Here is a 26332-nt window from a genome sequence, read left to right on the forward strand (position 1 = left end):
AACTCAAGCCAAGTATTGCCAGACAGGTCTTGGTGTGAGGTTCGGGTCAGAGTGAAGTGTCCTTTCAACGCAGACATGAAGTTTCTCTTGTTCTCACTGCCCTTCATGTAAGAAGACACATAAGATCTTTCCAGCAGCAGTAGCAGCCATTGCTATACCTCTTAAGAAGAAAAAAGAGATACTACATTCCCTTCCTTTCCCTGTGAGGAAAGACTAGAAAGAAGAATCTTGTTTGAGTGCTGGGAAAGTTTTCAAACTATTGGAGAATTCCTGAGGTCATATACTACTGTTCTCTTAATACGGCAACTAGTTCTCAAAATTTCTTCGAATCGCTGTCAAAAAGACTTCTTATGACAATAGAAAAAAGTATATTTTATTTTGTTTTTTTTGTTGTTGTTCTTTTGTTTTTGGTACCAGGGATTGAACTCGGGTCCTTGCGCTTGCAAGGCAGGCCACCGAACCGCTGAGCTAAATCCCCGGCCCAGAAAAAGTATATTTTAGCAGCCAGCTACCAGTCAGGATTTACATTACCCTGGGAGATGAGGGGAGAAGTATTCCCTTCTCGAGTGTTGTGAATGGGAAGTCCACCTGCTAATACCCCCTCCATGCACTGTGTGTGGTAAACTATGATGAAACAGTTACCCATGGAACTTAGGTGACCAGTACTTAAGACTGTGAGCTGCTCTTCCGTAGTTAGGCTACTGCCCAATATTTTATATAAGGTCATACTACTGGTGGAATAATTTCTAAATGGGTGAAGCTTTATTCTGCTTTCAAAATAACAGTTAGAAATGTGATGACTGATCCCAAGTGTATTCTATATTTTAATTCATTGCTAAACAGTTTAAGTGAAGGGACTGCTGTCTATGTGGCTCAGAGTAACTTCTAAATAGGGTTTTGGCTATTAATGATTCATCTGTATATAACACAAAATAGGAGCTGCAGGTTTTCACCAGAGATCTGAAAGCAAACCATGAATGAATCAATAAAATGAAGCACATACACACACATGGTACTACCTTTGCATGCTTCTTCTTTAAAGAATTGAGCTCTTTCTGTTGTTTCTTTAAATGCTTTAAGTAAGCCTATGGGAAGAAAAAAAAAGATCAGAAATAAGTGAGTTTTTTTTTCAGTCAGAATGATTACACTTGGTGAAAAAAGCATATTGGTTTTACCAGTATGCATCCTATAAGAGCATTTGCAAAATGTCCAAGCAATTTTACCTTCATCTGCTTTAAATCTTCTATCCTCACTTGAGGGATAAGTTCAATACCTTTAAAAAAAGTCAGAAAAGTCACTGTGTATATGAAAACTTAAAAAACAAGTGATCACATAAAATCTACTGTTTTGAAATCTTACCTAAAAAGTTTGATGCAGCCTTAGTGGAATATTATCGGTATAAACACCTTAAATCCTATTACATAGCTTTAACTAGACCACTGAAATGTTTGGGGTCTTAGATTCCCTACCAGCAAAGCCTGGGAAGGAGAATCATGTGCACATGAATTACTGAGGGCAGACACTCAGGAGAAATCTCTAAGGGAGAAGGGTAAGCAGGACAGGGCACAGGAAGAAGGTTGTATCTTCAGCTGAAGTCTGGTCTCAGCCTGGTCCTATAGGAGTTTTTTAATCTAAATGCACTCAGGAGTCCTCGACCAGTAGTCAAGGAGGCTGGGCTGTTGTGACCCACACAAGATAGTTGAGAGCTTCAGTGGTTTTACAAAACCTTCCAGGCATTTCCAGGCAAGGGAATCCCATGGACTCAGGACAATTTTCTGGAGAAGGAACAGCTATAATTCCCACTCAGCCAGCACTCTCAGCAGTTTGGGGATGAGCTAAAGGACCCATAATGGGGATCTGATCAAGCACAACAGAATCAACTACAGTGACTTTTTTTTTAATCTTTGTTTTTCAACACTTGTTATATCAGTCAACTAACTCCCAACTCTATTCCCAATTTTATCATCACAAAACATTTTTAAAACCTTCTTTTACCAAAACGATTCTTAGCACATAAGCAATATGCTGTTGAGTGCAGCATGAATTTAATACACAGGAAAAAATGATATCAGACCATGGTAGAAGAGGATGCTGCCACAGGAACTTAGAATAATAATATACTAAGTCATCCTGCTGAGTAAGGCTAGGCCAGGTGTCTTCATGGCAACCATAGCTGCAGAAGAATCCCTAACAGGTTCTGTTTGCAGATTTTCATCTGAGGCAAACAAAAAGAATATGCACTCTGTACTAGAACTGATTTCCATTAGACTCTCAAAGGCCAGATATGGTGCATTCCAAAAACACCCACATCAAGTCTCAGATTCTTCTGTTCCAGTTTGACTCATTTTAAACAAGATTTGAGTATCCAGGGTAAGGATAGGAAGGCCACAGAAGGAGAGTTTTGGCTGAGAGAAATGAGCTACGAACTCTATAACATTTTAGGTTGCAACATAATGGGAATGCTGGTTCCTTTGCCTGATCTCTTGAGTCCCATGTCACGAGCTACCTCTCTGCTTTGTGGAAGACCAAGAAGAGGCAGAATATGGCTAAGAGCTCCCTGTCTAGGTCTCAGTTCTCCTGTGTGTAAAACGAACAGACAGGATTTGGAAGACAGGGGAGCTTCATCCAAATACTAGGAGTTTGATCCAGACTGACTAGACTTTGGCTTTTGGCTTTGGTCTTGGTTCCAACGAAATGTGATGAACAGAAAGTTGCTCCTGCGTACACCTCCTTCAGCCACATTTCGCACAGTCAGAGAAAGATATAAGTTTCTTGAAAACACTTCAATCCCCACGGGTGATTAAATTAGGAAGTACATCCACCTTCTACAGAAGAAGAGTTGATGCCTGTTCAGTTCTATCTATGTCCCAGGAGCAGCCTGACCAATACATCTTGATGATAATGGAAATGCCTTCTTTGTGAGGTGTCGATGGAGAGCCACCAGCTACACGTGGCTCTTGAGTTCTTAGTGTAACTAAGGAACTCAGGCTTAATTTGAAAGCTTAATTTATCAAATGCATTTGCAAAGCCACGTGTGGCTGCAGGCTTCTGTCTTACATGGAGCAAAACTGTAGGATTCCCTGATAGGTCGGGCAGCACATTTTGGGCTCCAAAGATTCTGGCCAGTTGAAATTTCACTGCATAAATATTTTGCTTTCACCAACATCACTCTGTAAGAATAACTTGCTTTTTTTCAGACTCTAATTCAGAAAGTAAACAGGAGCTTAGTTTTCCTAATCTGTTGTTCCCAGTACAGTTACTGCATGTGTGGGAGAGGCAATTGAGAACTTCCCAATTGCTCACCTTCAGAGGTGTCTGCAGCAAGAGCTGTCCACTCTGCCCACACGCCAAGACTGTTCCCACCACTACTTCCTCAGAGCCCTGTATCACCAGGTTCCGCTCTTGCATCTTCCTTCTGTTTCTCTTCAGTATTGCCTACAAACATGCTACTGTCCACCCAAACAAATATTTTATGTCTCAAGTCACCACCTTTTTCCAGACAGGTTTCCACTCTTTTTATCCACGCAAGTAGTCATAGCTTTTGTAGTTATAACTTCTCAGGATGAATTTCTACTCAGAACTAATTCTTATTATATAGATTTAACTTCTTTTCCTGCTTTTTTCCATTTATTCTACCTAAGTATTCTTATCCACGCCCAACTTCTTTCTGTCCCTCCTTCCTTCTGCAGACTTACCACAGATTTGCTGTCGCGCATTTCAGCCGGAATGTATCAATGACAGCTTGAACTCTAAAACGTCTAAGACCAAATTCATCTCCTTCACCGAAGCAGTTCCTCCTCTTGGCTCCTCTCTCCTCCCCTCAGTACCCATCTCTGGGACCTTACTTTGACGTCTCTGAGTTAGTCCTGGTCCTTTCCCCCCAAACCCTTATCCAAGTTATCAGTTATTTACAGTCTTTCTTCTTTTTCTTCTTTCCCATTGACTACTCTCAGCTTCCTAGACCCCTCTGACCATTGTTATTTCTCTATCAACCATTTGTTTCTTCAGAAAGCTAGCTCCCTGCTAGACACAGTTCCGAGGCACACCAAAGAAGAGATTCAGTCTCATCTGCAGGGACCTCTCCCTCTGGTTAGCACTCTATAGATATGAGGCATTAAGTGCTATAATAGAGACACGAATACCATAATTTTTAATGGCCCTTAGCATCTCTCCTTTCTTAAAGTTCTTCATTGATTGCTGCTCCCCATCACCTTCTTCAGTTGATCACTGAGTCCTTTTCAAATCAGGGAAGGTGAAATACTAGACACTACCAATGAGCCTTCCAGATCCTCTCCCTACACCTAGGTGCTTCTCGTGATGCTTCCTCCTAGGCTGGCTTTCTGGACTGCTGCACTCCTCTCCTATTGGCCAGGTCAGGCCACACCAATTACTATCTTTCTCTTGAGTCTTCTCCGGGAACCTTGCTGGAAAGCGGCCCTCTTCTCCGTCTTGAGTAGCGGGCCCCCACTGCATTCTGCATGAGTGGACACTTGTGGGGTCCTGTCCTTTTCCCTCAGCCGCATCTTACGTAGCCCAGGTACATAGGAGCATCTAGGACAGTAGAACCTACAACTGTGACTTTAAGTATGCTTGCAGTCTTCTGATTAAATGCCAAAATGAAATCATGTGCAGGTCATCTTTGTTATGGCCTCTGTGGAAAAGATTAGAGGGGAAGTCATAGCTGCTTGGCTTGTTCAAAATGTAGCCTTGCTTGGAACCAAGATTGAGGAACATATCCTTCTAGAATTAGGATTTCACTTGTCCTCTGTAAACTGGTCACACTGCACTGTTTTCAGACCACTTAACATACTTTAATCACTACAGTCTTTATGTACTAGAGGGTGTGAGACAAGAACACCCTCTCTTACACCACTCAACACAACTCTTTTGTTTTCCATCATCCATCTTTGTCTAAGAGCTAATGTTAATAATGAACAGAACTGGTGTGGAATGCCCAAAATCTGTCATAAACTAGCTCCATGTTCTTTTCAGGAAGGAACAGACAAACATCTGCAGGGCTAGTATCAGTTGCACTACTTTTATTGTCTAATTTTCTAATTTGTTTCACAAAGCTCAATGCACACTTAGTTTCCTGCTAAATTACTATGCTGCTCTCGTTTCAGAAAACCTGTCATTTATTACCTTAAACTACAGCCCTTTGTGTACCTAGTGTATGAACAACTTATTTTCCTTCTAGCTAATACATTGAACTCATATACAAATAGGAACTATATATATGGGGTGATAAATCATCAGGAGAAAAAGAAACTCATTAAATTTAGAAGAGTACATAATTCATGATCAAGGAAGATTTAAAATGTATTGTATTATCAGTATAGGATAGGTACCACTCAATCAGGAAGGATGCCTGGCCAAAGAGAATGGAAGCCAACTTTAAATAAGAAGCAAAATTGTTTCTGCACATTTTGGCAACATACAAGCACATGGGACACGTCATTCTGTGTCATGACACCTCTAAGATCTCCTGTTTCATCCACAAGTGATGAATGGCCTTCAAGTGCTCATCTTAAAATTTTACAAATAAACAAATCAATGTATAAAATATAAATCATGGATACTAAGTATTTATGTAAAGTGGGGAATTATCAATAATTGCCAAGACAGGGATTTAGGAATATTCAGGTGGTCATGACTGTTGGTTTACCTGCTCTCTGCCTGTCCAGATAGAGTCAGTCCATACGACAGTGTTTCAGAAGACAGTGGGGATGACTTAGCTACTAACATCGCTAGGTGAGAGATTTTCTTCTGCACAAGTCACTGAATTTAAATATTTCCTAAAACGGTGGCTATTGTACACCATGAAACTAAATGCAGAGACTCTAGCAGATGAAATACGCATTTTGACTCTACGAAAAACCCAAAGAAATTAAGCCATTTGTCAAATCCACAAGCAAATATGCTGACTTTGAATTTTAGAGCACAGGAAAATTGGAAAAATTACTATAATTCTTTTTAAAAATTAATATTATTGGTACATTTAAGGTATAAAATATAATGACATTCACCACTGGAAATTTGGACCTTTCCATAATCCATCTTGGTTCTTATTTTTTACCCATTGCCCTGCCCTCTCTTCCACCCTCCATCTCTCTCTATTTACAAAGACTTTGTTTCCATTTTTTCATTTTCTCATATTAATTTCATTCCCTTCTTTCCTTTCCCTTACCCTGCCCATTTCCTCTTCCCCTTTACCCCTTTTCTTCCTATGTAACATTATCTAGTATACCTTTTAGTCCTTATTTATACTTCCAGTGTCTCCCACTAGAGAAACCATTCAGTGTTTACATGTGTTTCCTATGTATTTCATGTAAGAGTATGGCCTCAATTTGCATTCATTTAGCTAAAAATGTCTTTAATTTCTCATTTTTATGGCTGAGTAGTGCTCCACTTTAGAAATAAAAACACAATTTCTTGATCCAGTTTCCAGTTGTTGGGCAATTGGGCTGTTTCCAAGTTTTAGCTATTAAAAGTTATGGGGCTATGAACATGGTTGCACATACATCACTGTGATATGATTCTTTTAATTCTTTGGGGAAAATACCCAGCAGGGAAATAGCTGCATCAAATGGGACTTCCAATCTTAGCTGTCTGAGGTATCTTCATACTGATTTCCACAGTGGTTACACCGATCTGCACTCCCACCAACAATGGAGAAGGGTTCCTATTTTCCCATAGCCCCACCAGCATTTGTTATTGGTTGATTTCGTGCTAGCAGCCATTTTTTCTGGGTTGAGGTGGAATCTCAGTGTTGTTTTCATTTGCCTCTCTTGAATGACCAGTGATGTGGAGCACCTTTTCATATATTTATTTACTATTTCTACTTTTTTGTCTGAGAAATGTCTGTTCATTTCAGATGCCAGTTTTAGATTGGGTGTTTAAATTTGGGAGGTCTGATTTTTAAAAATTCATTATATATTCTATACAGTAGACCTTTGTCTGAGGAACAGCTGGTAAAATTTTTTTCTCATGCTGTGGGTTGTTTCCTCACACTGTTGGTGGTATCACTTGCTGTGCAGAAGCATTTTAATAAGAAGAAATCCCACTCATTGATTGCTTGTGCTGGTTCACAGGCAACTGAGGTTTTGTTCATAAATTCTTTTCATATGCCAGTGTCTTCAAGACTTCTACATGATCTCTCTTCTAGTCCATTTAGTGTTTCTGCTTTAATATTTAGATCTTTAATCCATTTCAATTTTAGTTTAGTGAACAGCGAGAGATATAGGTCTAATTTTAATCTTTGGCAAATTGAAACCCAGTTTTTCCAGCACCATTTATTGAAGAGGCTTCTTTCCTCCAGTAAGAGTGTTTGGCTCCTTTGTCAAAGATGAGGTGGCTGAGTGTGACTGGAGTTGTTTCTGCATCTTCTAATATGTTCCACTGGTCTCAGGTCTGTTTCTTTGCCAGTACAATGCTGTTTTCATCACAGTATCTTTGCAGTATAGTTTCAAGTCAGGGATTGTGATACCCCCTACCTTGTTTTTATTGCCTAGAATTGCTTTTGCTACTCTAGGTCTCTTCTTGTTCCAAATGAATTTTTGGATTGTTTTCTCAAGGTCTGCACAGTTTGCTGCTGGGATTTCAACTGGATCTATATAGCAGTTTTGGAAGTATAGACATTTTCACTATGTTGATTCTTCCTACCCAGAAGCAAGGGCTATCTTTCCATTTTCTGATATCTTCTTCAATCTCTTTTTTCAGAGTACTGTAAGTTTTTAGTATAGAGATCTTTGATTTTTTTCACTAGGTTGATTGCTAGGTATTTCAATTTTTTGGATGCTATTGTGAAAGGAATTGTTTACCCCATTTCTTTCTCAGTGAATCTGTTTTTCATGTACAGAAGAGCTGTTGTTTTTTGTGTGTTGACCTTGTATCCAGCCACTTTATTGAATTTGGTTATTAAGTCTAGAAGACTTTTGGTGGAGTTTTTGGGGTCTTCTATAAGAGTATCATGTCATGCAGCAAATAATGACAATTTGACTTCTTCATTTCCTATCTTTACTCCTTTTATTTATTTCTCTTGTCTAATTGCTGTGGCTAATGTTTCCAAAACTATATTGAGCAGGAATGGTGATAGTGGACATCCCTGTCTTGTTTCTGATTTTAGTCTGAAGGATTTCAGTTTTTGACCATTTAGTATGACATTGTCTGTTGGTTTTCATAGATGACTTTTACCAGATTGAGGTAGACTGTCTATTCCAATTTTTTGGAGGGTTTTTTTTTTATCATAAATGCATGTTGGGTTTTGTCAAATGCTTTTTCTTCATCTTTTGAGATGAACTTATAGTTTTTGTCCTTGGCTCTATTAATATAGTGTATTATATTTATTGATTTTCATATGTTGAACCATCTCTGCATCCCTGAGATGAATCCCACTTAGCCAGGGTGTATCATCTTCTTGATGATCTTCTGCATTCTATTTGCCAGTATCTTATTAAGGGTTTTTACATTTATGTTAATTAGACAGATTGGCCCATAGTTCTATTTTTTCTCCTTGGGGGATCAAGGTGATGCTTGCTTCCAGGATTGGATTCAGGAGTATTACTTCCCTTTCAATTTCACTGAAGAGTTTAAACCATAGTGGCGATAGTTTCTCTCTAAGTGTTTTTTAGAATTCAGCAGTGAATCCATCAGGGATCAGGCTTTTCATAGGTGGTAAGGTTTTAATTATGTTTTCAATTTCATTGATTGATATTGGGTTGTTTAGAATTTTCAGGCCATCTTAGTTCAACTTTGTTAAGTCATATGTATCTAGGAATCTGTCCAATTCTTCCATATTTTCCATTTTATTGGCATATAGGTTCTCAAAGGAGGTACTGATAATCCTCTATGATCCTCTGAATTTCTGCTGGGTCCATTGTAATTTCACCCTTTTCATTCCTAATTTCATGGATTTGAGACTTTTCTTTCCCTTTTTGATAAGGTTGGCTAAAGGTCTGTCAATTTTGTTTCTTCTTTCAAAGAACCAACTCTCAGCTTCATTGATTTTTTTCATTTCATGCTGTTAGTTTCCATTGCATTGATTTCTGCTCTGATCTTTATAATTTCTTCCCTTTTATGAGCTTTGGGTTTGTCCTGCTCTTCTTTTTCTAGAAGGTTGAGGTTCAGCATCAGGTTGTTTATTGAGCTTGCTCTGTTTTCCTAATATGAGTATTCAGTGCTATGAATTTCCCTCATAAGACTGGTTTCATTGTGTCCCATAGATTCTGATAAGTTGTATTGTCATTGTCATTTAATTGTAGAAACTGATTTCTTCTTTAATTTCCTCTGTGACGCATTGGTTATTCAGAAATGTTCAATTTCCATGTGTTTATAAAATTCTTGTGATTTCTTTTGCTAATGATTTCCAATTTAATCACACTATGGTCTGATAGTGATACAGGGGATAACTTCAATTCCTTTGCACTTACTTAAGCATGTACTATATGTTAGTCTACAGTCTATTTTTGAGAATGACACAAAAGCAGCTGAAAAGAATGTGTATTCTGATTTTGTGGGATGGAACACTCTGCAAACATCTGTTAACTTCATTTGTTCAAGAGTTTGATTGAATTCTATTATTTCATTTTCGGACTAGTTGATCTATCTATTTGTGACAGTGGAGTATTGAGGTCCCTCACTGCTATTGTTTTAGTGCATACTTGATTTTTCATGTCCTTTAGTATTTGTTTTATATAGTTGTGTGTACTAATATTTGATACATATATATTTCTGATTGTCATCACTTCCTCTCGGATTAGTCCATTTATAAGGATGTAGTGTCCTTCTTTGTCTCTCTTAATCAGTGTTTATTTGAAGTCCACTTGATCTGCAAAGAGGATAGCTACCCCTGCTTTTTTCCAGGTTCATGTCACATGGAGTATTGTTTTCCATCCTTTAACTTTCAGTCTATGAGTTCCATTTTTAATCAAGTGTATTTCTTGTATGCAGCATATTGATGAATCTTGGTACTTGACCCATTATGCCGGAGATCATTAACATTAATGGTTATGCAGTTATAACTGTACTGACTTACCCTTGCATGACTTTTCTTTTTGTTGGATTCTCCCCCTTTCAGTTTAATTTCTTATCATGCCTGATGTACTCATTCTGCTGGGATTCCTGGGGAATCCTCACTGTCTTTTCCTAGGATATTGTTTAAAATTTTGCAGTGCTTATTTGGTATTCCTGAAGTTCCTAAAGTTCTCTTTGTGTTGAAAGTATCTTATTTCTCCATCAATTTGAAAGATAGTTTTGCAGGGTACATCATTCTGGGTTGGAGGCTGTTTTCCTTTAGGGCTGGGAATACATCACTCCAAGCTCTTCTTGCCTTGAGGGTTTGTGTTGAGAAGTCTGCTGTGATTCTGATGGGCTTCCTTTTGTATGTGATTTGTTTCTTTTCTCTAACTGCTTGTAGATTTTATTTTTCTGTTGGGTTTCTGGAATCATAGCTATTCTATACCTATGTGTAGATTTTTTTTTTTGATCACTGCTAGTTGGAGTCCAATATGCCTCACTTATCTGTATGTCAAGTTCTTTTTCTGCCATTGCTCCTGTGAACAGTCTTTTTTTATGTTGTCTGTACTCTTTCCTGTTTCTTCATTGACTTTAATCAGTCTTGTTATTCTTCTTTGCATCATCTAGCAGGTGCTGGATTGATTTCTTATGGTCCATTACTATTTTTAAGGAAAGTTTTCTTTTCCTGGTCACTAATTGCAATTCTATCTTCTTTATCTGAAATTCTATCCTCACATTAGCTCACTCTGCTGCGTGAACTTTCAGTGGAGTTTTTAATCTCCTGGAAATCTGTTTGCATCTGTTTTACAGATTCTATTTGTTTCCTACATTGCAATTCCATCATGGTCCTTAGCTCCTCTATATTTTTGTCTGTGACCCCCCTACATTGATCGTGTCTTGCACTATGGGCACAATCTCTGCTGTTATCTGAGAAATTATTTCTGATTTCACTTTTTTCCAAATCCTCTTTAATTGACAGTTCATGGAGTCCAGGTGTTTGAGTATCAGATTGTTCCATCTCATTTCCCTTTGGGGTTGCTTTAGGTGATCTGGAAGTTGACTTGTTTATTTTAATAGATGTAGCCTACTATGCTTTTATTGAGCCAACTTTTTGTCCACCTAGTGGTCTTCAATTCACAGCAAGCCATCGAGCAGCCTTTTCTCTGGTGCTCACCAATACACCAATTCCTGGGTTCAGAATAGTGGCCTTCTGGATCCCTGAGCTGACCTGTTGACTTGGTAGGCTTTTGGCTAGGGCTTATGAACACTTGGGATGCTATCTAGGTGTGCCTCTGGCTGGGGCCCCTATGTACCTATTGTCTGGGAGGACCTTTGACTCTTGGTTATGCACCTCAGTTCCTGTTGTCTGAGCAGGCTTCTGGCTAGGGTCTCCATGCACTTATCAGTGGCATTGGGGCAAGCCTCTGCCTGTTGCTTATGCACCTGTGCAGCTCTTTTCTGGACAGGGCTTTGGTTTGTGCTGATGCCTGAGCCTCTGGGGTCAGGGCAGAGCCCTGCCTGTGATCTGTCTGTAGCCACTCTGCTGTGGTCCACGCAGCTGCTCCCTGGGATCTATCCTCGCTTATTGATGGTATGGGCTGGACCCAGTACAATTCTAAATACCTACTTATAAGACTTCAGAGAGGCTGAAATTGCCAGAAGAGATAAGAGCCCACCAACTTTCCCTTACCTTTTTTGGCTTCTATGCCAGAGCCTGTGGCAGCTGTGGTTGTTGGTCTGAGCTCAGAGCTGCTCTGAGGGGTCACATTTGTTTTGGCTGTGTTGGCTTTTCCTTTCTTATCATTCTTGGAAGTGTCACTGGGTACATCAGCTATGTCACTCTGGAATAGAAATATTCACATTGACCCAGATAAATTTCACTGAAGGCCAAATATGTTGCACACCTCTATCTCACAATGTCTAGACTGAACCTCTCAGGTTTTCCCATTTTTCCCTCCTTGACTTTTACTCTCTTCAAAGATCATGTAGCTTCCTTAGGTTGTGGGCAAATGGTCAAGCCACAGAAGGGAAGGATACTCCTTTTCTTCTAACTACTGGCGAGACTGCTGCTTCTACTCCCAACTGAGGAGTTTGGTAAGAAGGAACATTTGAAAACAAAGAAACCAGCAATACAAGTATGTATGGTATGGGAAAAGGTTGCAACACAAAGGTACAAAATGTACACTCTGCCATAAATGCCACTTTCATTAATTCATTGAACTATATTAATCATTATTTCAGCATATTACAAAAGCATCTATATTTTCAACTTTCTCACAACATTACAAATTAGTGGGACTAGGATTCCCAGGTATGTTAAGCCATTGGTGATTTAGTGACTTTCTTATGGTGCTCACATTTTATTAAATATTCTATATTCTTGTAGACCCTTGAAATTATTATTAAATTGAAAACTTTCTTTAAACTTGTAATACTTATTGCTTTATTTTGTTTTTTAAACTACTGTTGGATAAGCATGTGTCCTGATTTGGTTACCCTTAACCAACCATTTCTACTTACCGTTTCAATGCCCATAGCTCTCATTTGGTCTGCTCTCTTTTCAGTAATTGAAAGAAATTTTTTTGGATCTGATAAAGCATCCACAATGTCTGGGGGCAAAAAATCAAGGAACTGTTAATTCTGTTTCAGTGAGAATATGAAGAAAATTAATCTAATATATTTTTCATAATCCTGCACAACTGTCATGATTTCTATGAAATGTCTTCTCCTAGGACATTATATTTGGTTAGGAAAATACAGTTAGTTATGGAAAATGGGAAATGAGTAAAGATGAGGGTCAAAGATCACCACAGTTTTCCTTTTTTTCACATAATTGCCATGTAGGATAGCAAACAGATGGAGACCCTTTCTGAACATGAGAGACTCCATCAACCCAACAGGGCAAAGGCACAGATAAATAAACAAGTAAGAGTGAGGAAGCCTGAGAGTACACGCCTTCTCTGCTTCCTGGCTGCCACAAAGTGAGCGGCTTTTCTCCACCATTGGAGATTTCTCTTCGATGGTGTTTCTACCTCACCACAGGGATAGAAGCAGTGGAGCCAAGTGACTATGGATTGAACCTCTGAAACTGTGAGCCAATATAAATCTTGCCTCCATTACCTTGCTTTTCTCAGATATTTTGTCACAACAACACAAAACTAATATGCTAAGCATTCAAATACATAAAATAGAAATTTAAAACTTCCTTTGCTCTAATTCTACACCTTGAAAGTAACTAGGATTATTCATTCCTTCTATTCTTTTAGATATTTGTAGGACTCCAAGTGGATTCTTAGTTTTCTGTACTATTTTTTACTTCACATATCTTGGAAGTATTTCCACACTAGCAATATAAATCAACTTCATTAATTGTGAGAGCTGCTTAAACACTCCATTTGCTGAATGGCAGTAATTTCTTGATCCAGTCTTGGCTGATGATGACAGTCACAGTCCTTCTTGTTCTTTAGTATTAAATTATTATCGTGGTGAATGCCCAGGAACATTTCATAGCATTCCTTCGCATATGTTCATGGGGATAAATTTCTAGAAGTTGGAATGATGGGTAAGAGCATTTGTCCCATGGTAGCTATTCCCAAATTGTCCCCCACAGATGCTGCACCGATTTATTATCCTGCCTGCAGGATAATGAAGAAGAAGATCTGCTTCTGGTCAATAGGCCCCTAAGATTATTCTGTCTCTTGATAATGGATGTGGACCAAGGAGTTTTGAAACCTTGCTCCGAAAAAAAAGAGAATTGTGTTTTGAATTACTAGTCTAAGACGTCTATTTTAACTTATGGTTATGAAAATTTTCAAATATACACTGTAGTAAAGATAAAATTAAAATATTCCCTCACATATTGATGATGAAGAACTGACAATTATAGTTTGCTTATTACATTTTCTTTCTTTATTTTTTCTTTATCCTCTCTGCTGAAATATTTTAAGGCAAATTCTATGCATCATATCACTTCAGTGTTAATTACTTCTCTATGCATATCTAGAGGTCATCTTGTTTTAGAATTGACCATACTAATATTGGATCCTACAAAATTGTCAGTAATTCCTCATTATGATATAATGCATAGCACATCTTGATAGTTTGCCTGTATATATTTCCGCTATATATTATATATAGTTTCCTATATTTTATTAAACTGTAGTTATTTGAACCAAGATGTGATGTCCATTTTATGTGTCTGATAAGTATGTTTTTAAAGACTACTTTAACCTAGAATAGCACTTCTACTGCTGAATCTTCAGAGCACATGTATTTTTTGAAGAGACATCAAGTGTCCTATGAAATGTTTCACATGCTGAATTCATCTTAGTCCTTTCTTTTGCTATCTAGCTATAAGGGAAGAGTTTCTCCTTTTGTGAGAATATTTCACAGGACATACTGGGACAATGTATGCGTCGTGTTGAAGGACAGAAAGACTGGCGCTCCCCTTGTTGTCACTAACTTCATCTAGTAGTTATCATTGATGAATGGACAACATACCATTATGCATCAAATAACTCAGCACTGGGGGATATTTAGATGAGCTTTCTTTTTTTGTATAATATATGACTTTGCTGGGAATATATTGCAAAAGATTATTTCTTTATCATCTTATTTCCAGAAAATTAACAGTTCAGTTGCATAATAGTGCAATTTACATGCCCACAGGGCATTCCTAACAAAGTTTGTTTTAATAGCTTTTAAGATAGTTATTGAAGAATGATTATTTTTAAAAATGAGTACCTAGAAAGCAAGCCAGAATTAAGAGGGTGTGCTGGGTTGAATGTTGTCCTACTTCCAAATTCTTGTTTACCCAGTACTTCAGAGTATGGCTTTCTGTGTAAATATACTCTTTGTATGTTTAAGTTAAGGTTGAAATGAGATCGCTGTGGATTAGTGTGAGACCTAAATCTAGTGAACAGTGTCCTCATAAGAAGAGGAGAGGAATCACAGAGACAAAATGAAGAAGTCCATTTGACAATGAAGGCAGAGACTGGAGTGCTGCAGCTACCAGCTGATGACTGTTGGGAGCCAATGAGAGCTAGGAAGAGGCAAGGAAGGATGTTCTCCAAGAACCCTCACAGGGAGCACGGCATGGCTGAACCTTGGTTTTAGATTCTTTGCCTCCAGGACTCTGAGGAATAAAGAGCTGTTGTTTCAAGTCAGCCAGTGAGTGGTAACATGATACATCAACTTTAGTACACTAATACATGGGACAAATTAGACAACTATAAACTTGATTATTGATAATGACTGAGAATGCAATTTTGTTGCTTAAATTTTGGGTACCTATATTTCATACAAAGTCATGCACTTAAAAACAAGGCAGACTTTGTCTCTGTGAACAGGGAAGGATATACCAGCCCCTGAAGACTGCCCTGGGTCCTGTCATGGTTGGATCTTGGGGGAACCTGATCTAGAAGCTCAGTGGTATTCTCCCTGGTTACTTCAGGGAGATGATTTTACCCTACCATCTTCCAGGGATAATTTTACACAATTATAACCTAGTTGGCTCCATATACTGCTTAATACCCCACAGTCAAGTGGACTGAGGTGTTCTTGGCAAAACCATCTATTGTTGGATTAAGTACTGATTGCCTAAATTCCACAAAAGACTCAAGATGCTGAAGACTTACCAATTTGTTGGATAAATGTCATACTGAATTTATGAAAATTATCAGTATTTACAATTCTAGAAACTCTGGAAATCTACGCTACTAGATCCTGAAATCTTGTCTGATTTGAGTCTTATTTTAAATGACGTTTTGGGATGTCTTATTTGCACTTATATATTGCCTTTAAAAATGTTTACTTTATGAAATACAACAGGATAGCCATGCAGGATAATAACATTCTTGACAAAATTGCAACAAAAACATACAAAACGTAAATAAAGTTTGTTCTAATTAACTCAGAGGAGACAAAAAGGAGATTATAAAAGACTGAAAGGTCCTGGACAAGGATAAAGTTACCAGGTTATTTAAAACTGGTGTTTCCTCAGTGGCAATTAGAAATAACAAATACTTTTAGGATGTCTAACTTTGTCACAGTGTAGCAGATGCTCATCCTGCAACTAAAATTATAGATAAAAGTAGAAGGACAGAAATTAAATACTCAAGGCAGTTTCTATCACATTTTTTAGCAAAGGACAAAAAGGTTCAGATTTAGGGAGCCAAGGTATGCCTTGGACTCTTGGATTATTTTCTCTTTGCAACTCAATTTCTCCTCTGGCCAGAGGCATACATATCTCAGACACAGAGATAGGTGGACAGATAGATAGATCAATAGGTAGATAAATAGAGTCTATAAATCTAAAAAGAAAATTGCTTTTTAATAACCATATTTAAAATTATGTGTGACTAGGGCATGAGAGGCTATACCTCAAATATCTAATACTTATATACTTGTGTAATTCTATTTGCAAATGTTATTTATTTTTTCTTTGCTTTAACATAGAAAAATTATTTGAGCAGCAGGTTCAATAAATCTTGCATAATCTTGGCCAACATTTTGCATATTCAAGTAAATCTGGCATCTTTATCTGTTTCAAGATGACATTGCATTAGGTTTCATTCCTTTTTTGGGGACACATTATGGCTGAGTACATCCCAGTCGACTCAGTGCACCTCAGGACAAAACACTGTGCCAAGAACTAATTTTAAACGGTGATCAGCATTCACATTCACTGGGCGGATAACTAGACTCAGAGCCACTGTACATCTAATGGGGTGGATGGGCACACACACAAACTCCTGACTGCAGAACCTGAAGGGTGGGCTGAAACATCCTGGATACTTGGAGGGCATCGTGGGGGCATTGGAACTTTCTTTTTTAAAAAGAAACCCGTTTGCACATGTCATTTAAAAGAAAATTAACAGACCTGAGGATCAGTGGAATAGATTGGAAGATACAAAAACAACTCCAGATGTACGCAGCTACCTCAACTTTGACAAAGGAGCCAACCATCCTCACTGGAGGCAAGGCAGTCTCTTTAATAAAGGTGTTGTAAAAATTGGATTTCAACCTGCCAAAGATTAAAACTGGACCCTTATTTTCACCATGGACTAAACTAAAATCCAGTGGATTAAAGATCTAAATATAAAAAGAGTCACTAAATTTGCTGCAAGATAAGTTAGTCAGAGCTCTTGAAGACACTGGTATAGGAAAAGACTTTATGAACAAATCTTCAGTAGCACGGGAAATACCAGAAAGATTCAACAACTGGGATCTCATCTTATTACAAAGCTTCTGCACTGCAAAAGAAACCATCAACAGAACTAAAAGACAACCTGCAATGTGGGAAAAAAAATGTACCAGCTGCTCCTCAGACAAAGAACTCTTATCTAGAATATATAAAGAACCCCCAAAAATCAGCCCCCTCCAATATAAAGACCCCATTCAACAATGGGCATCTGAAATGAACAGACATTTATCAGACAAAGAAATAAAAGCATCAAGTAAATATATGAAAAAATGCTCCACCTCACTGGTCATTTGAGAGATGCAGATCAAAACAACACTGAGATTCCACCTAACCCCACAAAGAATAGCTGCTATCAAGAAATCAAATAATAACAAATGTTGGTGGGGTTGTTGTTGTGGAGAGAAAGGAACCCTTCTCCATTGTTGGTGGGAGTGCAGGCTGGTGCAACCACTATGGAAATCAATATGGAGATAACTCAAAGAGCTGGGATTAGAGGTTTCATTTGACCCAGCCATCCCTCTGCTGGGTATCTTTCCAAAAGAATTAAAAGAATCATATCACAGTGATATAGGCACACCTATGTTTATAGCGGCACAGTTTGTAATAGCAAAACTTGGAAACAGCCCATTTGCCCATCAGGTGGAGACTGGATAAAGAAGATGTGGTTTTTCTATAAAATGGAATACTACTCAGCCATAAAGAATGAGAAATTAGATTCATTCATAGCAAAATGGATACATATTGAGGATATACTCCTTTGTGAAATACATAAGTCACACATGTATAAATATTGAATCGTTTCTATGGTGTGAAAAACTATAATGGTACATAAGATCCTAATGATATAATTGACAATGTGAAATAGGAAGAAAACGGCTAAAGGTATAGGGGAAGTGGGAAGGGTAGGGGAAAAGTAATAAGGGAAAAGAAAAAAATGAGAAAATGAAAAAATGGAAATAAAGTGTTTGTAGATGGGTAGGGGAGGAGGCGGTGAAGGGAGGGCAGGGACAAGGGGAAAAAATGAGAACCAAGACCTGTCATGTAAAGGTACAAGATCCCAATGATGAATGTAACTATACTGTATACCTAAAATGAACCAATAAACACAATGAGAGAAAAATAAATAAATAAAATTAACCAAGGCTTTACATATCTGTATCTAAAAAAATCATCTATTTCTGAGTTTGATGCTGTTTCCGAAAAGCTCTCACCTAGTGAAGATTGTGATCAATTGCAAATGTCACAACTTTCTCACAGCTTCAATGCATCTGTGAGGATTCAAAAACATATAGTGACCCCACAGAATAGAACTCCAATAAGTAGATAACCAGAAGCTCCTGTAAGTGCTCACACCTTTCCTAAGGAATTATCGTAACTTGGAAAAGCCTTAAAGATACTTTTTTTTTTTTGGTCCGTAAAATTACACCACCCTCTTGACATTGCTGAGGTTTAAAATATATTTAAAAACCACATAGAATGTAGAGCTGCTGCTGCTTAAGGTAATGGCCATGCAACATTACCAATGCATTAGAATTCTTAAAATTAGTAAGCATGGGATTAAGAGATTTCCCTAGGATGATGAATTGCCTATAGCACAGTAATTTACTGTTGCACTTTACAAAAATTAAACGATAAATTAATATGAAGAAAATACAATTAGCAGATTTTTCTTTTTTTTAATTGAGTTCATTGGTACATTTTAGGTATACAGTACAGTTACATTTAGCTTGTTTTGTTTTGTTTTTGATTTTTTGAGACTCGGTATCACTATGTAGTTGAATCTGACTTGGAACTAACTATGTAGCCCAGGCTGACCTCGAACTCAAAGTGATCTTCCTGCCTCAGCCTCCCGAGTGCTGGGATTACAGGAGTGCACCACCATGCCCATCTCTTTAGCTTGTTAAAATAGATAAAAATGAAAAAAAGTATTAATAGGGGAGCTGGTATGGGCAACATTGTTCTAAGAACTTGTTTCATCTTCACTTATGAGATGGAGGCTACTGTAATCTTTGGGATGCAACAAGAACATAAAGTCATTAAGTATTATGCAGAGTTTGTAAGAGGCCACATGGCCAATAGTTAGCATTCCTAGTATGTGCTGTTGGCTTCAACAAAACTACACACTGTCAGCCAAATAAATAGATAGTCTTTGGATCCCCACTCATTGTACTCACAGAACTTTATGGTGACACTGACATGTAGTTCAGATCATTCTGGAAATTGGGGTAGGGCAGGCAGCAAGAGACAGATGTGGAGATTAAAAAAAAAATAAATCAAATTTTAATTGAAATATTTAAAGCAAAATGGGAATCTAAAAGAATAACCAAAAACCAAAGAGTACTAAGGAGGGATTTTTAGGAAAAGAAATAGAAATAAACAAAAAACAAAAAGACATTCAATCTGACTCATAATTATGCAAACTGAGATGATGAGACATCACTGTTACCACCATTATGGGTAAAAATTAAGAGCTTTTTAATCAATCAGGATTGGCAATGGTGAATGAGAAAAGGCAACTTTATACACAATGTGTGGGAGTATGAATTGATCCAATTCAAAGGTCTGGAAAGCAGTAATAGCATAGCCATATAATAGAACACACAGTACATATTTCTAGTCTGAAATCCAAATGCTCTGAAATTCAAAACTTTCTAAGCACCAACATGATGTTCGAAAAGTTTTGAACAGAGCATTTTGGATTTCAGGGTTTTGGATTTGAGATGGAATATTTCTCCAACTTCAAAAAACTCTGGTTAATCAAGCATGAATTCCGTGTTCTTAATACACCAGGGCTTTCCTACCATTCTGACACACCACACAATGGGTTATACACAGGTTTATTTTTCTGACTGTTTTTACTTAGCTGGAAAAATCTTGAGATTAAGTGTATAAGTCTTTTTCAATTGTATATTTCTTATTTGGGTCATTTAAAGAGCAGGCACTAAACAAGAAATATTTTGAGAAACATTTTTTAGTGAAACACCTCAGTGAAGTATTATTTTTTATTTTTACTGATAAAATAGTAAACTTTTAAGAAAGCTCTGTATTGTAATGGCTATTTGACAATCTAAAGCTTCATATGTGTGTGTGTGTGTGTGTGTGTGTGTGTACATACACACACATATACATATTTGGAGTAACAAATGTGCTTCAAGAAATTCATCTTCAGGAAATGTTCACATATATTTCCAAATATTACATTTGGGGTTCTCAGGTATAATATTATTTATAAGAAATAAGAATGGGAGTAACTTCAGAGCTTATCGATAACTAAATAAAAGCAAGCATAAAGTGGAATCAAATGCAGCTGTTAAAAATACAAAAATATTTCATGACATGAGAAAATAGTCTCCAGGAAGTGAAGTACATTAGGGTTCCACATGAGTAAGGTCCAATTTTATTAAAAGTAAAATAGAAAAATAAATGAAATTGGAAGTCAACATTAGTTCACTGAGGATAGTGGGTGTAGGAGTGACTATTAATCTATTCTTTGTGTTGTCAGAATCTCTTTTTGATACATCTTTCAGCTGCCCTATCTTTTATGGAATAAACATACCATGTGTGTTTGTAGAACGAAGTATTGAATACACATTATCTTTCCTTAGTCAAATAAAAATGTGATGATATATACTGTCACCTTCCTTTTCCTTCTTTTTTTTTTAGAAAATGTTGGCGTGTGATAAGGCGGTTTCATTTTGAACTTGTTCCTGCAGAGTCAACAGAGAACACCAATATTCCAGGGAATATACTGGTTCAGTACATCAACACTTAGGTCAGAAGGTGGGAGGTGAGCTTAGTAGATGAAATAGAAACAAAGAAATCAAGAGGCTGTGAAGAAGGTCAGAAATTTAGGAAAAGGCACTTTTTGTGTTATTTCTTTATCTTTAGAGAAGATCCTCAAGGGCAAAGCTTTGGGTTACAATAACCTATCCCATAATTTTCAACTAAAAATATGTATTTCAGCATAATAGCAGCTAGCTGTGCATCTCAGTAGCTGTACTTGGGGAGATACAGGAAGCAATCTTTGTGTTTACCCACTTGGTACAATGAGAGGCAAAGTATGGGCATGTGTGCAAAAGCGTCAAACTGGAGTTTTATCCACATAACACTCCAAAAAGTTTTGCATATGTTTAGTTGAGCATCACAGGGGCAAAATATACCCACACCACTCTTCTGTTATAAAAACATGTATTTTATCTTAATAGAATGTGGGTGTGACTCACAGTAGCTGCATCTGAGGAAAGCAAAAACCCATCTGTACATTCACCTACTTGATAGAGAAATAGCAAGGTGTGCACAGGAGTTTCATAGCAGCAACAGTTGAGTTTTACTCATGAAACATTCATTGCTAAATTTCCGTGCATTTAGGATTTTTTTTTTAAGTTTTCTTTTACTTGTCCTGGTAGAAATAGTCCAATTCAGTACAATGGCACATGAAAAAACCCGATTTGCAAGTTTGGGAAGAAGTCAAAAGTGAATCATCAGATTCACTTGTATAGATGATAATGCCTTTGTCGTTGGGCATGTGAGGCAGAGTTTCTATGACAGTGAAATGGAGCAAGGCTCCACTGACACACACACGGGGAATGCAGACCTTCTTGGTTCAGATGCTGAAGAAAACAGCAATGTGAGTGCATATTTGACTGATGGAAATGTCACAAAATGGTCACACAATCAAGTAGAATGATCCAATGTTAGAACTAGGTCCGAAAACATCGTTATCTGGGCGGGGGTGAAACCTATTAGAAGGCCATCACTGCCTTTCAACACTGGAAATTGTAACAGATAAAATGCTACAAGATGTGAAATACACAAAGGCTGAGGTACAAATGAAACATTCTGTATGCACCAATAGCCATATTAAAAGTAGATTTATCATGAAAGGATTCCTAGGTCTTACTGGACTCAGCAGGGTTTTCTTATGGTAATCTCAGGAAAGTAAAAGACTTATGGAAAAGTGATAGATCAAAATATGGCATAAAAGCTTATGCCCTTGTAGATGCAAAGACTTACTATGCTTTCGGTATAGAAATTTATCCTTGAACTCAGGCACCAGGTTCTTATTCATACAGTAATAAACTAGATGATGTTGTGAACAGATTTGTTGCTTCCATCTCCCTAACTAATGACAATGTGATATTTGACAATTGGTTTACCAGTTTCCAATTGATGTTACATTTGCTAACGGAGCACCAGTTGACCGGTGTAGGAACTATATGCAGGAACAAAGCAGAAATTCCAAATGAAATGCTGCGTTTTCAAAGCAATAAATTATATAGTACAATCTTTGGATTTCAGAAAGATTCACATTGGCCTTATATATGGAAAAGAAAAACAAAGTAGAACTGCGGTGTCAACACTGTACCATGATGCAATTCATAAAGAAACCTCAACAAAACAGAAGGCTGAGATGGAAACTTTCTACAACAAAACAAAAAGCAGAGTAGATGTTGATGAGTTGTGCACAACTATGATGTCACTCATAACACAAAGCATTGGCCGATGGCTGTGTTTTACTCAATTCTAAACATGCATGGCATAGTTTGGTACTTTACAAAGAAAATAACAGGTGCAAAATATCAAAGATAAATTTTCTTAGAAGACCGGGATGGGAACTCATAAAAGATTATTTACAGCGGAAGAAAAATGAAATGTTTTTGCCCAAGGAACTACGTACAAAATTGTGGAGCACAGTAGGGAGCTGAAAGATAAACAGGCAGGTGCAGCATTATAGAGAACTACTGTGACGACAGGAAAACCAACAAGATGTCAACTGTTACCTATCAGAAAGAACAGGAAAATAAAACATACATTTTGCTATGTGTGCATGGAGAATGCAGTTTTCATGTGTGAAGACTGCCTTGGGTGTTACAGTTGAAGCAAAGATTGTTTCTGTGGTAGACTAGTTTGTATTTAACATTGTGGTTCGCATAGGTTTTTATTTCTGATGTTATATTTTAGGGGTCATTTATGAGCAAATAAACAGTTGATGTGAAAATATTAATGTCTAATCAAAGTGCTCATTATATATTTGATGTTTTATTTTATTAATATCTTATTTTCCCAGTAAGTGCACTTCGTACAATATAGTAGGAAGGTCCTGACAAAACAGGAAGAGGAGAAAGGTGACAAGAATGGCCTGCCACACAGGAGAGGAAAGCTAAGCACATGTGATGTCAGGGTAAGCGAGATGTGTGCGTGGGACATGCAGTTGTTGTGTATGAAGACTGCCTTCAGTGTGACGACTGAGGCAAAGGTTTTGTTGTAGAGTTCTATTGCTATTTTCATTGCAGTTCACATAGGAATTTATTTCTGAAGTTATCTTTTGGGTTCTGTGAACAAGTACATAGTTGATGTGAAAGTGCTGATGTTTGTTCTAAATGTATGATACAATTTAATACTTTATTGATATTTTATGCTTCTGTTAGCTACACCTTGTACCGTATAATAGGAATCTTCTGACAAAACAGCAAGAGCAGTGAGATGTCAAGTGTGTCCTACACAAAGGCCAGGAAAGAAAAACACATGTGTTATCAGTGCATGTGTATGGAACACTGCCTTAGGTGTGATAATTGAAGAAAAGATTATTTTTTTGTAGTGTACTTTTGGTATTTTCATTGTAGTTCATATAGCAATTTATTTCTGTTATTTTTTAGTCTTTGTACACCAAACAAACAGTTGATGTGGAAAATATTGATGCTTTTATATGAACACCTGATACATATTAAAAATTCATTACTTTACTTTTTGAAAATTTTTCCTGTTAAGTATCCATTTTAATATAATAAAACTCATAAAATTAAAATTAACAATCCATCAATAGGCATATTCTAAATAGTAAACAGGGGCCAGGGATTTAGCTCACTGGCACTGTGCCTGCCTCACAAGTGCAAGGTCCTGAGTTTGATCCCCAGTACTGAAAAAGAAAGTAAATAAATAAACAAATAAATAAATAAATAACAGTGGGTGTTTTGCACCCAAGTTTCTGTGCCTTTTTGGAAAAATTGATGTTATACCCCTTGTCTTATAACATCTCCCCTCAGTTTCTTCCTAAATAAATGAGAGGACCTTAGAATTCTGAATCAACTGTGTTTGGATGTCAAAGCTGAGGGTAAGAAATCAAATGCAGGGCTGCATCAAAGGTGACACAGTGCGGAAATCCAACTACTTCTGGCAAAAAGGAAGCAGCCGTGACATGTAGGGAAGAATCCTTGCGGGACTATTATGAAGGAGATGAACTGGGATTTAAATATCCACACTGGCAGTGAGTTATATTATAAAAGCAGTTATTTCTTCAGCACAGATCGATAAATGTCTACTTCCATTTTGAACAACTTCACAAGTTTGGACTTGGTGTAAAGTTCTTGGCACAAAATAGGAGCCTAACAAAACATGTCTAATTAAATGGCTTGTTTCCCAGGAAGGAATTAATTTTGTTGAAACTTAACTTACACAGAAGCAAAACTTAAATTTTTTTTCCATATTTGGATTTCTGCAGATCATTCTAAAGTGCCCCCATCACAGGCTCCCTGTTCTTTAAGCTCAGATATGTGTAAGGTGATTTCATTCATCTGCTGTTGCCTCTGGATCACTGCTGCGCTACCACACAGGTAGGTTTCTGAGGTTTCAAAGGGCTGTGCTGCAGCACCTAGATGCACAAGGCCGACTGTCTCCTCTCATCCATTCACTCAGCCCCAAAATACCCTCTCCTAGTCTCCTTTAATGAGTTCTATCTGTTTCCGTATGCTGTAACTTCTAATGTACTTCTGCTTTTTTGAAAAACAAAGGGGAAGGAAGAGAGAGTTATTACTATGGATTGTGAGACTGAAAAACCCTTATGGCTTAGTCTATTTTTGAACCTGCAATCAAATTATTAAAGGTGAGGATTTGTTTCAGAGAAGCCACTCTCCAGAGAAGCACACATTACTAAAAACCAACAACCGAAGTACCATATGTCCCTAACAAAATAGTTCCGAGTATAAAAAGTGTACTGTTTTCTATAGATAGATACCCATGTGCAAACATATTCTTGAGTCTTTGTATGTTGTGTAAAGTAAGGGTGAGCACTTAAGAATGCTAAGAGGGAGACAATGCCATATCTTTACAGGTGAAGAAATGAAGGTTTGGGAGGGGACAGCACGTACCCAAGGGCACCAGCCAGCAATGCAGAGTAAGGAATTGAACTGTTGGCTAATAGTCACTCTACCATACTGTTTCCTCATGGTTCAACAGATAATTTATAGTACTTTTAATATTCTTGGCTTATTGGAGTCTATAAAGAGTTCATCTAGAAAAAGACCCCGGAAGGGGTCTCTTCAGCTGCCTGCCTGCCTGAGATCACCCAGCGGGTGCGCGACCTCCCGGACTGTGCGACACACACCCAGCAAGGACCCAAAGACCCCGGAAGGGGTCTCTTCAGCTGCCTGCCTGCCTGAGATCACCCGGCAGGTGCGCGACCTCCCAGACTGCGTGACAACAGACCCAGTAAGGAAGGTAGCCACGCGGGCAACCTTGAAACACCCCCACGACCTCCCCCCCTGTTCTCAAACCTCCTGATTGGGCCAGTCCTTAGACCAACTCTGCAGGGGCATAGGTTCTCATGAAGGGTAGTTTTCTGAGCTATCAACTTTGAACATCTTTAAAGAAAGGGCAGAGGAAACCTGTAATAGAACTGAGTGGAGTTCAACCCTGACGGTAGGGAAACTCAAGGTAGGCCTTGTGGACTGTGTTCAGTCTCAGTCATGGGGAACTGCCATTGGCTAGCTGAGACCAGGGGATTCGGTTCTGCATATGGCTGTACATGTGGTATAATATGAGAACAGAGACAGTCTGAAAGAGGCCCTTCAAATTCTTTTTTTTCTCTCTCTCTTTTTTCTTTTCCTCATTCCACCCTAAAATTTCTTTTTTCTGTCCTCTCTCTCCAACTCAGTCTCTTGCTCCACCATATTGTCCCTCATCTCCCTTTTTATTCCAGCTCCTGCCCTAACTCAGACTTCTTCTTTTATTATTTTTTGTTTTTAGGAGGGGTTTCTCTTTATGTTCTTTTCTCCAGTCATTTTACCTCACTCATGGCTCTGTACCTTCAAGGGAAGGCAAGCGCCTGTTATTGTTAAG

At 37.8% G+C, this 26332-nt stretch overlaps 1 protein-coding gene across 7 annotated transcripts in view; it reads right to left on the bottom strand.

Annotated features, from left to right (window-relative positions):
• The window catches only part of Plcb4 (phospholipase C beta 4), a 289629-nt gene that overhangs the window by 25366 nt on the left and 237931 nt on the right, over positions 1-26332 (bottom strand). For all 7 annotated transcript variants that reach the window (XM_033761185.1, XM_033761186.1, XM_033761187.1 and 4 more), the window contains 4 exons: positions 12535-12623; positions 11705-11855; positions 1224-1273; positions 1020-1085 (listed from right to left, as the gene is read on the bottom strand). In XM_033761185.1, coding sequence (XP_033617076.1) covers positions 1020-1085; positions 1224-1273; positions 11705-11855; positions 12535-12623 — 356 coding nt within the window. The remainder of the gene's footprint in view (positions 1-1019; positions 1086-1223; positions 1274-11704; positions 11856-12534; positions 12624-26332) is intronic.

The sequence above is a fragment of the Fukomys damarensis genome, unplaced genomic scaffold (assembly GCF_012274545.1).
Source record: "Fukomys damarensis isolate Sample0158 unplaced genomic scaffold, DMR_v1.0_HiC HiC_scaffold_7, whole genome shotgun sequence".
NCBI classification, from domain to species: domain Eukaryota; kingdom Metazoa; phylum Chordata; class Mammalia; order Rodentia; family Bathyergidae; genus Fukomys; species Fukomys damarensis.